Genomic DNA, 14,938 nt, shown 5'->3' on the forward strand with positions numbered 1-14,938 from the left:
TTATAAGCTACGGGCCACTCAGGAAAGTACAAAAAAATGAAAGAATAAATCAGACACCTGAATCAAAAAGAAACACAAGGGTCAGAATTGGAATTCAACTGCAGAAAGTAGGTAACGAGGCTGCATAATATTTAATTTTATAACTGAAAGAAAAAGCTTAGATTCGAACAACTGACCTAAATTAGATGTAAGTGAAAGAAACAAAATGGGGAACTTAATAAAAGAAAAAAGTAGGCAAATAAAATAAAGAGAGAAGAAGAAAATGGTAAAATGTAATACCTCCCATGGCTGAAGGAACTGAGAACAAATTTTTTTGAGGGGTACAAAAAAAAACTAGGATTAAAATTGAAGATTTTATGGATGCAATAGCCTTATGTCACTGGAGAATTAGTTCCTATCAGTGGACAACAGTAGAGTGTAGAGCCAATGCAACGAATCAAGTATACAGCAAACACTCACATCTCTACTGTTATATTCTGCATAACCAAACATTTGAAAATGCAAGATGGCCTCGGTAGCCCAAAGATTGTGATTGTGTGTGTGAGTTGCGATTGTGAGCATGTGTATATTGTCTAATTCCAATGAAGGCATTTTTGGCCGAAAGTGGACTTGCTGACATTGTTTTTGTTGTGCCCATCTGGGACTGAGCATCTCCACTACACGGTGAGTAGCAAAAATCCTTTTCTAATACTGGTATATTCCGCAGCAAATTTAGGAAAATTATGAATTAATTTACTAGCTTCAAGCAGTTATCTGCAACTCTGTGTTCTTTAAATATTTGTCTTAGTAAAGTATTGCCCATAAACTGTAGATAACATGACAGATTGCTCAAGTTTTGGTAGTGTCATTAATGTTAGCCTTCTTTGCATATTTTAAGTAATTCATGACATAAGGAATACCACTATGGGACAACTGGACATGAACATCAATTGCAAAAAAGAATGTAATTATAATAGATGCCATTTACGCAAATGGGAAACAGACTCACAATATTTAATCTGATCATAATAGTAAGACAGTGACATTATAATTTCAACACGAATTAAAACTGACTTCTGCCATTTGAGAAGTGACACTGCAGAGAAACAAGTAAATTATTATGAGAGAGATTTCCTAGCCATTATTTACCTTCACAACACAAAATGTGTAGTACTGACAACACAAACCTATGAAAGTAAAGGCAGCATTAATATCTTGCTTTCGGAATTAGTACTTCCTTTCTTATGGAGTTGGAGAAGCTTAAAAATGAAGACCTGGTAACTTAGAACCCAGGACGAGAGGAACCCTTAGGTAGTGATGAAGAGGGAAGGGCAAAGATCCTCATCTACGCTCATCACTACAAGTGGGTTTCTCTCATATAGCGGTATGTGTGGCCTGCCCTTCCTTTGTACTGTTCCCAATGTATCCCTTCTCCTCCCTGAAGAAGACACTATTAGTTCTGAAAACTAGATAGTGTCAGTTTTATGTGCATCTACTAGTAGTTTTATACATTTTGTTGCCTCAAAGCAAACAATGACCAACAAGTCCCTCTCATAATTCATTAGTTTTATTGATCAAATTTTACTTTGATACAAACAAGTAAATCAAAGATCTAATCACCAAGTGGCAGCAGAACACACACGCAAAAGACTGTTGTGATTGGCAAGCTTTCAGTGCCAGTGGATCCTTCTTCAGGCAGAAGGTTGAAGGGGAAGGAAGAAGGGTGAAGGAAAAGGACTAGAGAGGTCTAGGAAAGGGGGTAGATTTTGGGAAAGTTGCCCAGAACTGCGGGTCAGGGGAAACTTACCATACGGGATGAGAAGGAAAGACTGATTGTTGGGGACTGCATTGGACGAGATTTGAAAACCTGAGAGCTTAAAGGTGGAAGACAGGATAATATGCAAGACAGAGATTACCACTACAACATCATGTACAAGTTAATAAGCGTAGGAAGCTAAGTGCATTGAACATAACAGGGATGGGAGGGGGCAGTGAAAAATATATGAGAAAGACAATGAAAGATGTAGAAAACTAAAATGGAGTGAAGCAAAGAGCAGTTACAGTGGAGAATAGCTGAGACGGAAGAAATTAACGTAAATTAAGGCCAGGTGGGTAGCAAAACCAAGGACATGTTGTAGTGGTAGTTCCCACCTGGGGAGTTCTGAGAAACTGGTGTCTGGGGGAAGAATCCAGGTGGCACTTGTGGGGAAACAGGGGCCGAGGTCATTGTCCTTCCCGTCCATTTTTCACTGCCCCCTCCGTCTCTGTTATCCCAGATCACGTAAGAAACAGATTGCCCGATCGCTTGGTCTAGCAGGCAACCCTTGTCAGGGAACGGCCACCAGGCAGTGACAGCGTCACACCCTTACTTGTGGCACCAACCACTAGATGGCACTCTGTTCTGAGAAATATGTGGCAACATCGTCCGAACGCGTGCAGCTTTCCACCGTTTGGCATCTGAGAAGTACAGCTATTTCTGACATACCGGTGGTAGTGGATTGAGTCGTCATGCCGAGTGCCTGCGAATATATCAACTGTGGAAGGAGTAGACGAACAAATCCTGAACTAAAAATGTTCAGATTTCCCGCCAAAGATAAAGAAAGGTTACGGAAGTGGATTTTAAATCCAGGTAAATCAATGAGTTAGTTACGAGTAAGAATTAATAAAGAGCCCTTAGCATTCGATCCCATCTAAATTTTGTCGACCTTATATTCTGATATAACGTGGCACCCCTTCCTTTATTTTTTTTCGAAGATATCGTTGTTAAGTGCGTACATGAAATTATATTTGTTTACAATTAAGAGTAATCAAATGCAAAATGTGATTATACTTAAGAACACTTACAGAAATACTTAGAAAGAAATCAAAATCTGTTTCTTAAACTTATTTACAGTCTCAATGAAAAAAATATATTGCCGTTATAGCTCACATAATCCCTATACATACTCTACGCAAAATAAATTATTCTGTCGGTAATGTCAGGATGCGAAACCCACTGCTCGGTGCAGTTTGTCAGTAAACTAACTGATTATATTTCAAAGACGTTGAGAAGATTTTGAAAGCTTTATAGTGTTAACCCACACGTGGAGATCTTTTTTACCACCATAATCAGTATCAGAAGAGCTGTATAACAAAGAGGAAATAGAAGGCATCGAAGGCGAGTGTAAAACCTATGTGACTGCAATACAGTCTTCATTTAAACAGTAACTCGTGAGAACAAATGTACAACTAAATGAAACTTTATAGCTCCCTTAATTCGCCGACAGCTAGTGCTTAGCTCTGCCTTTTGTCGTTGCAGAGTTTTAAATTCCTAAAGTTGTGGTATTCTTTTTGAATCACCCTGTACAATGGAACAGAACAGTATGATGAAGACAACAGTGAACATGCTACATCATATTTGCTGTACTGGCACTGCAGATATTCAATATCAAAAGACGAAGCAACCACATTTTCCAGATCTTTGCCATGAGCCTTTCCATTCCTCTGCACTTTAATCACTTGACTGAAATTCCACATTTGCAATTTGACAACAATAAGGGATGAACATATGACAACACAGCAATTTCTATTTTGAGAAATGTGACTGTAAGTACTGCAAATTTTGACATACAGTTAAACTTTTTTTCAAGATAAAATACCTCATTTATGACTTTTGTGAACCTGTTGGCCATAACTGTCTGTTACTCTGTATTGTATCTTCAGTGACTTGTGATTCTGTAGTCTTTAGATTAGCTAACCTGCAATCACTGATTGTGCACAAATGCAGAGTTTTACAGATAAATGATCTTCACAGGTCGTAGAACAGTAACACCTCATTTTAAAATTATTTTTATTCAGTTTTAGCCATTCAAGCTGTGGTACTTTCTCTGTTAGTCTCAGAATGAAGATGGCACCAAGAGTGACTGAAAAAAATTTAAAAGATTGCACGAGCCATATAGAACACTGATGCTCAGACGAGTTGTTAAAAATCATGAAGAAACACTATCTTGCAATTTCATTTAACAATAGATACTTAACAAAGGCAAGATCCTTTTGTTAAGATTGATTAAATTTGCAACACCTGGCACTGATGTACCAAAAATTATGAAAATTACCTGGGTTGATTGAGCTGAAACCCCCCGAACAATAGGAATCAGCTCCTCCTGGAAACGATCAGGCCATAAAATGCGTGTCACCAGGCCGAAGTGCAAAGCTTCACTGGCTGTTATTCTGCGACACCCAAACAGCAGCTCACTTGTCTGAAAAAATGTATGAGATAGCATTGGAAACTGGATTCCTGCCCTTAGAAACTGTGTGTGTGTGTGTGTGTGTGTGTGTGTGTGTGTGTGGCAAGGGGATACCAGATCGGTATCAGTGTTGCTGCATGATAAAATTAACCAATAGAAAGTCAAGGTAGGAATAACAACAACATTATGAGCAGGACAGATTGATACTCACCATAAAGATGACACAATGAGTTGCAGACATCCACAATGAAAAAACTGTTTACACGTAAGCTTTCGGCCAAAGCAATCTTCAGAAAAGAGAAACACATTCACATTCATACAAGCAACCACACCTCATACACGCCACCGCTACCTCTGGGCACTTCGGCCAGACTGCAGCGGAAACACATTGAATGTGAGCAAAAATCCAGGGCAGGGAGAAAAAAGGGGAAGTATAGCAGAGTACGAGTGGGGAAAGAGGAATCAGCGCTGCCGGGTGAAGCTTGCAGGAGGGACTAGAGGCGGCATACAGGGCTGCCAGATGCAGTGTCAGGAGGCTATGGGGAAGGGAGAGGAAGGGGAAAACATAGGGAGCAGAAAGGATAGGAGCAGAGACAGGGAAAAGACCACTTAATGCACTGGCACAGAGCAGCACACAATGTGGGAGCGAGGAGGTGACTTGTGAGGAGGTGACTGGACAGAGGGGGCAGGAACAATTGAGTGGAGGTGTAGGGACAGTAGGTTGTCATAGACTGAGGCCAGGAAGATTATGGGAGTGGAGAATGGATCTGCAAAGTTCAGAAAAACTGGTAGTGGATTGGAGAGTCCAGATGGCCCAGGTTGTGAATCAGCCCTTGAAATCTATTATGTTATGTACACCTGTTTGTTTTGGCATAGTTTGGTTCACTTTGCTCTTGGTCACAGTTTGGTGGTGCCCATTCATCCTGTATGGTGCCCAGGTGGTTAATGGTCATACCAACATAAAAAGGTGTGCAATGATTGCAGAAGAGCTAGTATATGACATGGATGCTTTCACAGGCTGCCCACCCTCTGGTGGAGTGGAAGGGTGGGAAAGATCTTGGGATGTACGTCCCTAATTTCAGGGCATGATGATAAATAGTCAAAGCCCTGAAGGATGTAGTAGTTGTTCCAGCCCATGGTAGCATCGGGTGGTGATGGGGTCATTCCTCTGTAGCTGGTTCTTGGGGGTGGTGGGAGGATTGTAGTGTGGGAATATGGCATGGGGAATCTGTCTGTGGGCTGGGTCTCAGGGATAGTGTCTGTCTTTGAAGGCTTTTGAGAGATTTGCAGCGTACTAAGCAAGTAAGCTCCCGTCCCTGCTGATACACCATTCCCATGTGGCAAGCCTGTAAGGGGCGGATTTTTTTGTGTGGAGGGGATGACAGCTGTCGAAATGCAGGTACCGTTGGCAGTTGGTGGGTTTAATGTGGACAGAGGTATGGATGGAGCCATCAGAGAAGAGAAGGTCAATGTCCAGGAAGGTTGCACGCTCAGTTGAGCAGGCCCAAATGAACTGTATGGGGGAGAACTGTTGTGGTTCTGAAGGAATGAGGACAGGATGTCCTGGGCCTGGGTCAAGATCATGAAGATATCATCAATGAACCTGAACCAGACCAGGGGTTTGTGTTGTGGGAGACTTCCTCTAGATGGCCCATAGACAGGTTGGCGTAAGAAGGTGCCATGCAGATGCCCATGGCTGTGTCTTAGATTCGTTTGTATATCTTCCCTCCAAAGGATAAGTAATTGTTTGTTAGAATAAATTAATAAGGTGTATGAGGAATGAATTAGTGGGTTTAGAGTTTAAAGGATGTTGGGAGAGGTTCAACAGTGGCAAGAACATCATCATAAGGGATGTTGGTGTACGAGGAAGAGGTGTCAACAGTGAAGAAGTGTTGTCAACTGTGATTAGTAGGGATACAGGAGGTAAATGGGTGGGCATGATGAAGAATCAGTGAAGGAAGTGGTCGGTATCTTTAATGTGGGAGGCTAGATTTTGGGCCATGCGTCCTGTCAACAGGATGTGTGTGTTCTGTTGCCACTTAGTGAGTAGATTTTTTTTATCTATTTAATTACATTATATTGTCAAAAACTGAGTGCATGTATACAGTAATAAACTAAACATTGCCAAGAAACCTTCTCTATAATGTTGGGAAAAGCTTTTATTTTAGTAGGTCAGCACAGGCATTGTGAAGGGACAAACATTCTTAGTCTGCTATTCAGTAATAAATTTCAAGAGAAGAAAATTTTTACACTTCTGCAGAAAAGTGACCAGTCACTCACTACTAACAGACAAAGTATGAAAATAATCTTAAAGTGAGTTAACTGTTACTTACCAAACAATTTCCAAACATGTATTGGAATGTCATTGTGGCTCCACCCTCAGGTACTTGTCCAAGTTTAGCATATGGTGTGTAGAATGTTGCTTTATCACTTGCAATCACCATGTCGAAAAAAGGTAGCATTGTTACACCTAAACCAACTGCTGCACCATTAACACCTGCTATAAGAGGTTTGTTGAAATGTGCTAATGTTCTAATAAAATCCCTGAAAATTAAAATTCAGTTTTGTAGTCAATGCAGAGAAAATAAGAAAATCTATTACAATGATTACAATCTACAATAGTCTTATTCGGTGTCATTAAAGTACACAGAAATACATAAAGCCGACACACTCAATGACAAGTCAATTAAATGCTATTTATTTCATCACACTACAGTGGAACTTCTATTTTACATTTTCCGATTTTACGTTTTTTGCAATTCTACATTATAAATTCGTAGCCCTTATGAAAAATCCATAAGATCAATGCTAAAAATTCCCCGATTTTATGTTTCTTCCTAGTAATGTTTATCTCAATTCGAAGTTCTTACTTGACGCCTCACTTTAGCTTCATCCCGTTTTCTTCCTACTGATAACAGACCGACAGTTTGCTCCACAGGTGGTGGTGGAATTGAGGGAATATTTTAGGTCATTGCAGAGAGGGGACATGTGAGAGAGGAAATGCTGACGTAATCCACAATTGGTATTGCCAACACAACTTGCAACGTTTTGCTTCACCATGCAGTTAGGATACAACTACTGCTAGATTGCAGCAAAATGGAAAAACAAGGCAGTTGGCACAAAGTGTTCCAGAGCACGAAGTATTGCATACCCAGCCAATGCGTGACGAAGGGGACCAGCTGTCATCTTTCCTTGCGCCAGTCTCATCTTTTGGCAAGTATTTCCAATTTACTGTATTCAGCAACAATATAAATTGTCATCCTTTTAAACTCAAAAATTGAGTCTCAAAGAACACGCTTGGTCATAATCAAGGAAACATTGACCATTTTCGGCTAGTGAACCTTTACTGGCTGGCGACTTGTTAAGTCACCCAACAACCAATGCAGGCATCACACCACACTAACGTAAAATGAGCTTGCCTGCTGGATGTGTGCAGAAGGGTAGTGGCCCTTTAATGATGGGAGTGCAGACAGGAGCGAAGGCATTCTGTGAAGTGCTGAAAATACACTTTTTGTGCACATGATTGCTATGGCAGAGAAGCACATTTTGAAAACTTCTGTGTTCAAATCTGACACAACAGTCAAGATTAGGTATTTTGTGTATGGTAAATTTATTAATAGTGCATAACAATCTTTCATTCTGACAGCATGTTAATTCTGTAAATATTAGCTGCTCCAGTTTACCGCATTGTATACATCTATTTCGACAGTCTCCTGACAAATGATCAGGGTAGTAAGCATTCGATTCAAACATTTTATGTTTTTTAGTTATACTATCTGACATGTTCCACATCCACGAGAATAATCTCATTTCTTCGGTCTATGGAACAAAAACTGAATCCAATCTAATTTAATCTCTACAGTTCCAAGAATTACATAGACTACTCACATATGTACTTTGCACCACACACTGTAGACAGTAAAGATTGGCAGCACTGAGAGCATGAAGTAAAACTCCAGTGCTGAGCTGTCTTCCAAATTTACACTTCACACATTGTGCAGAAATTCACTGATCTGACTTCTAATAAGCTTGTAACGTTGATCTGGGAAATAAACTCATTTTTTCACATCTCTGTTTCTCTCGTCAAGCCTAAAATAACATTCTGACAGTGGAAAGTACCTAAAGTGCGGCTCATAAGAAAAGCATTAAACAATAACAGGAATGGTGACGAATTTTGTCACCAAGCAGATGTCTGCATTTATGCTTAGCTGCTGCAATATTTTTGTTTTAATTCATGATGTTCATCAATATTTGCTAATTTTGGATGAGCACAAGAGAGAGAGCTCTCAAAAATGCGTGTTTTGGTTTATAATCTATAGTTTACAGTATGGAGACACACTATAGTATTATACAAATGTGAAAAGCTACATTAATTATGATATGATGTACAATATTCATATGATAAATACTGAAGTTCTGAGAGCAAGCGATGCTAGTCTTTCACCAGTTACTGCCACTGAAGAGCAGTCTGAGAATAAGTTCGCTCAATCGAAGAATATAGATTTAAATGAGCTGTTTTCTTTTAAATATGTTGTTAATGGAGTGGTATTCTGGGCATAGACATGTTATAGAAGTTAATTTTTACCATATGTTCTTAAATGTACGCTTTATGCCAGATCAAAAGGCTCGAATTAATGCTATCTCTATTTCACAATATTATGAAAAGGATAGTTGCCAATCACTACATAGTGGAGCTGCTGGGGCACAGACAGACACAACAAAAAGACAGTCAAACAAAGCTTTTGGCCAAACAGGCCTTCATCAGAATAGACAACACACACACACACACACACACACACACACACACACACACACACACACACGACCGCAGTTTCTGGCTGCTGAGGCCAGACTGTGAGCAGCAGCGCATGATGGCAGGGACGGGGTAAGAAGAGGATAGGGCAGTTAAGTGTAGTCGGGAGGTTAGACAGAGGGCGGGGGAAGGGGGGGGGGAGCAGAAAAGAAAGGGCAAAAAGACTATGGGCACATTGGTGGAATATAGGGCTGTGTAGTGCTGGAATGGGAACAGGTTAAGGGGATAGGTGGATAAAATACAATAATGAAGGTTGAGGCCAGGAGGATTATGGGAACTTAGGATATATTGTAAGGAGTGTTCCCACCTGAGCAATTCAGAAAAGCTGGTGTTGGGAAGGACCCAGATGGCACAGGGGGTGAAGCAGTCATTTAAATGAAGAACGTAGTGATAGGATCCATGCTCAGCAACAGGATGGTGGTGCTGTTTCTTCGTCACAGTTTGTCAGTTGCCATTCATGTGGACAGACAGCTTGTTAGTTGTCATACCAACGAAGAATGCAGCACAGTGGTTGCAACTTAACTTGCAGATCACATGACTAGTTTCACAAGTAGCCCTGCCTTTGATGGAACAGGTGATGCTTGTGACTGGAATGGAGTAGGTGGTGGTGGTGGTGGTGGTGGTGGTGGTGGTGGGATGATGCATGGGACAGGTCTTGCATCTAGGTCTATTACAGGGATATGAGACATGAGGCAAGGGGATGGGAATGGGGGTTGTGTATGACTGGACCAGAATATTGTGTACATTTGGTGGGCAGTGGAATACCACTGTGGGAGGTGTGGGAAGGATAGTGGGTAGTACATTCCTCATTTCAGGGCACGACAAGAGGAAGTCAAAAACCTGTCGGTGAATGTGATGTAGTTGCTCCAGTCCTACAAGGTTGGGAGAGCAAGTATGGTCTGAGAAGACTGCAGTGAGACATTTGGTATATTTTGACAGGGACTGCTTGTCAATATAGATGCAAGGGCTACAGATGGCTAGACTGTATGGAAGGGACTTCTTGGCCTGTAATGAACAGTAGGCGTCGAAGTCGAGGTATTGCTGGTGGTTGGGAGGTTTGATATGGATGTAGGTACTCATATGTAGCCATCTTTGAGGTGGAGGTCAATATCAAGGAAGGTGGCTTGTTGCGTTGAGGAAGACCAGGTGAGACAAATAGAGGAGAAAGTGTTGAGGTTCTGGAGGAATGTGGATAGTGTGTCTGCACCGCTCGATCCAGACCAAGAAGATGTCATCAATGAATCTGAACCAGGTGAGGGGTTTGGGAGCCTGGGTGGTCAAAAAGGATTCCTCTAGATGATGCCCCATCAATAAGTAGGCATAGGATGGTGCCATGTGGGTGCCCACAGCCATATCCTGGATTTCCTTGTAGGTGATGACTTCAAAGGAGAAGTAATTGTGGTTGAGTATACAGTTGGTCACGGCGACTATGAAGGAGGCTGTAGGTTTGGAATCCGCCAGTTAATGGGAAAGGTTGTGTTCAATAGCAGCAAGGCCATGGGCATTAGGTATGTTAGTGTAAAATGGGGGTGGCATCAATAGTGATGAGCAGGGCACCATGTGGTAAAGGAAGACGAACTATGGAGAGTCAGTGGAGGAAATGGCTGGTATCTTTTATATAGGATGGTAGGTTGTGGCAGCCACAATGGGGCATCCTGGATAGTTGGGTTTGACTTCAAGAAGCATGTTGAACGAAGGAGTGTAGGGGGTGGTAGGGGTGGGGAGAGGGATGGACTCCAGGTGAGAGTTGGATTCCGGGGAGAGGTTCTTGGATGGGCCTAAGGATTTGAGGAGAGACTGGATTTCTGGCATGTGGTCACTGTGACAGGGTTTGTAGGTGTAGATGAATGTGTCTGACAGCTAGCAGAGTCCTTCTGCCACATAATCCTAGCAGTTCAAAACAATAGTGGTGGAGCCTTTGTCAGCATGTAGGATTATAAGGTCAGCATCATGTTTTAGATGATGAACTGCTGTTTTTTCGGCGGTCGTAAGGTTAGCAATTTGGGAATGATAGTGGTGCAAGGCTGAAGGTTAAGAAACTTATCTCTATTTGTAGTTTGTAGGCCACCATAAAGTATGAGTACCTATTTCCTACAAAGCTTTCTTTTTTTTAACTGCAATTGTAGCAGAGAGAGAACAGAGACTGTTACAAAACTGAATAATGTATCAAACATCTAATAGGTACTGCCATATCTAACTGACCAATGCATATATTTCAACCGCCATATCTAACTGACCAATGCACATATTTTAACTACAATTTCAGATTAATGTCTGTATACTTTTACTGACATAACATACACTTTCTAAAATTACAACGACACACAATGGCTGGCTTGTATTTATCTTCATAAAGTAAATTTGTTTTAAGTACCACCAATACATACAATTAACAGTAGAATAAACAGTATCTAGCTTTTGGAACTGTCAGTTCTTTACTCAGGGAGATAAAGAGGGATAACTTGGGGATTGTTGGAAAAGAGGAGCAGATACCACATACTCAAGGTCAAGAGGAATCAACCTGTAGTGAAGAAAGGGGAGGCAAACTGTAACATATGATACGGAAGGCTTGACTCATGTTTTCTACAATGGTCTCAGTGAGGGTATATACAAAGTCTGTGATCTCAGACTACTATTTTGCAAGGTTCTTATATAATTTAAAGTGCAAATACAAATTGTTACCCTCAAAATAGCCCTTATACAAAACTACATGGTGCCATCCTTCATAGGTGGTCTCAGATATCTGAATTGTTCCCAGGCTCTTTAATGTTCTGTATAACCTCACAGTGGTGTCATTTTAAGTGAATTTTCATGCAGTTCCAGAATGGCATCCTTGTAAGTGAATTGTCAGTCACAAGAGAAAAAAGTTGCACAGATTAGATCAGGGAAATAACTTCATTGAGAACCATGCAGATATTTTCATTCATCAAACAGATATTAACACACAGTAACTGTGACACAAGAGTTGCAATGCAATAGCAGCACCACTCATACAAGCCACAACAACAAACTAATCTTCTCCCTCCATTTTTAGCCTGCCAGGCACTCACTAGTGTACATGCTGGTTTATTGGCTCTCCTTGAGAAAATAATTCTTTACAGGCAACAATTGCTGTCAAGAAATGAAACAGCACTGATTTCTGATCTCATTTTTTGTTTATTTTTTGGGCTTGGTAAGTTAGAAATGTTATATGTGATTTCTATTTTTTTTCCATCTGCACTGCATTCCGTAATCTGCATTTTATCACTAGTAATGGGAGATTGCTTAAACTAGTGTCATCTTTAATCGATCAAGCCACACTTACTTCTTACAAAATAACATGTATATGAGAATAAATCAATACTCATCAAACAGAAGAGGTACAGAGTGACAGGAATATAGAAAGGACTATAAACTGCTAAGCTATAACAATTGATTTAATAGAACATCCATGAGACTTCTGGATTTACAACAAAAGCATAGTGTTCTCTATGTATTGTTGTAGCCCACCACATATACAGTATCTGTACAATGCTGAACATTAAAATTGCAAAACCAGGCATGACAACAAATGACTTCTTGTGTGTACACATTATGGAGGGAAGAATGCATGATCTAGTATATACACGACTTGGAGGCATAAAAGGTGTGAAATGAAGGATATGCAGCTGCCATCTCTGACAAAACAATGGTTCTAATCCGACTGGGCACTGAGTTGAACTGAGCTCGGTTGACACACAAATGTATATTATTCAGTGCTGCTTTACCTATATGCTAAGAGTTAATCGATAGGAATGGCTGGCGAATGATGGCATGATAGTCACTTAGTACCCTGTGATCAGTTGTTTTTAATGGGTAAGAAATCAAGAGAAAATGCTGGCCAGGGCAACAGTCAAACACTCTCCGTATCAAGATATGTCGAAACAGCATGGGCAACATGCAGTCTTGCAGTATCTTGTTGGAAGATAGTGTCATGGAGACCTCTAAGATAGGGTAAAACCACCAGTCTTAACATACCAGAAATGCAATGCCAGCTTTCTAACACCAGTTACGTGAACCAGATGTGACAGCGGCATGTTCTCATTGGTATCTCATACCATCACACCAAATGCTGGGCCCATTTGATGATAAGAAATGGAATCTGGTAACATTAATTCTTTTTGAAGCTTTCACACATGGAAACATTCATCAAAACTGCTGTATCCACTGACATTAATGGTGAATTTGTTCTGTGCTTTGGACTCTTATTCAATAAATGTGATGTGTACCGCATCACAACAGGAAAGCTGTAAACACTGCTGGCTCTTATGCGGAAAGATGATGTGGCTCCACCAACATGGGTGATTGTGCTGACAAGCCATGGTGCTCCAAATAGCGTCGCACTGTCTGTGTTGATCTTGTCTTGTTGTAAACATGTCCATTTCCTGATTCATGGTTCATGATAGGGCTATACGATCCTGCATGGGTAAGCGAAAAATACGTTCATCTCCTTGGGCACTAGTCATGTGGGGCTATTGAAATCCTGCACAACATTGAGTATTGAACTGATGAACCTTTCACTTACACATTCACGTACAGTCATAGGACTCAATTAATACGAACAGCAATATCGTGGAAACATAAACCACTGTCTCAACAGACCATGAGTCTGCCACTGCCAAATTTTGACATATGCTGGTGGATGTTTCTATTTCTTACACATGGCATAACACTATCTTCTCAAAAACATACAACATTGAAATGTGATTGCTGAATGAGAAACTCACTGCATAAACTTTCTTTGTATACATAATGTACATAGTATTGTTGCTATCTACTTCATGCAGTTGCACTGAAATCCTAATGATTTGCATACACAGTACAATTTGCTAAGAACAGAATTGCTTGGGACCAAAATAATATTCCAAATTGGGCAAGTTTCCAGATTACACAAAACTCACTAGGCCACATAAATTATGTCCAGTATCATGCACAAAAGCATAAAGTGGTAATTATGCATATATTTACATACCTTCTTCACTCCCGCACAGTAAGATGTTCGTTTACTGTGTAGTCTACAACAGAACACTAGAAATTACATTAACTGATAAATAATATGCCATTTCTGTATTTTTACTCTAAATTTGTTTATGGTTGTTGTACATACATATTATTCCTGTGTTTATTTGCTTTACATTTCACTTTTCTTGCCACATATCAAGGAGGTACACATATTTGACTTCCCTGTTCAATTCCCCCTCCCCTTCCACTATACAACAGTTCCTACAGCTTTGGAGAATGTGTGTGCTACAAATTGCATAATATCGTTTATGCACACAATAGGTTCTTCAGGCATACCATATTAATTTTTCCAGGGACATCATTTTGCTTCACTACCTCTTCTTCTTCTTATTCTTCCTTTTCTTCTAGATCATCTGTGTTGCAGCTTTCTGCTAAATCTGTTGTGAAGTAAAATGCGAGTGAGTTGACAGAAAGACAATGCTTTGAAGGTAGTCGTCAGCACTACATGAAATGTTTTGTATTTTAATTAACTCAGCGACATCATTGCTGCCATATTTTCTCGAGCTTTGATGGCCACAAAAGTGTCTTGTTCTTGACCTCCAATCTCACTTTATTGAAGCTTCTGGCATCATTTCTCTTATTGACAAGCCAATCCCATTTACTGCACCGAGGACAGAAACTGAGCATGCAAGACCCAAAGCACTTTCGATTTCTTCAACACTCAATAATCACCTATAATGGGACTTGAATGTGTAAATAATCCCCTGATCCATGGGTTGTGCGAGGTTGATTGAAACTGGCAGGGACCAAGTCAATTTCACTTTTGATCATTTGACTTTCGGGTAGCACATTCCATTGTCTAGGTAAAGGAGAAGTTGGAAATTTCTTTCTTTTCTTTTTTTTTTTTTTTTTTTTAAAAAAAAAAAAAAAAAAAAAAAAA

The 14,938-nt window shown here is 40.3% G+C and overlaps 1 protein-coding gene across 2 annotated transcripts in view; it reads right to left on the bottom strand.

Moving 5' to 3' along the window:
- LOC124787907 overlaps positions 1–14,938 on the bottom strand; it is a 97,485-nt gene that overhangs the window by 35,126 nt on the left and 47,421 nt on the right. For both annotated transcript variants that reach the window (XM_047254888.1, XM_047254887.1), the window contains exons 5-6: positions 6,539–6,749; positions 4,074–4,217 (exon numbers count right to left, since the gene is read on the bottom strand). In XM_047254888.1, coding sequence (XP_047110844.1) covers positions 4,074–4,217; positions 6,539–6,749 — 355 coding nt within the window. The remainder of the gene's footprint in view (positions 1–4,073; positions 4,218–6,538; positions 6,750–14,938) is intronic.

Source organism: Schistocerca piceifrons, chromosome 3 (genome assembly GCF_021461385.2).
Source record: "Schistocerca piceifrons isolate TAMUIC-IGC-003096 chromosome 3, iqSchPice1.1, whole genome shotgun sequence".
NCBI classification, from domain to species: Eukaryota; Metazoa; Arthropoda; class Insecta; order Orthoptera; family Acrididae; genus Schistocerca; species Schistocerca piceifrons.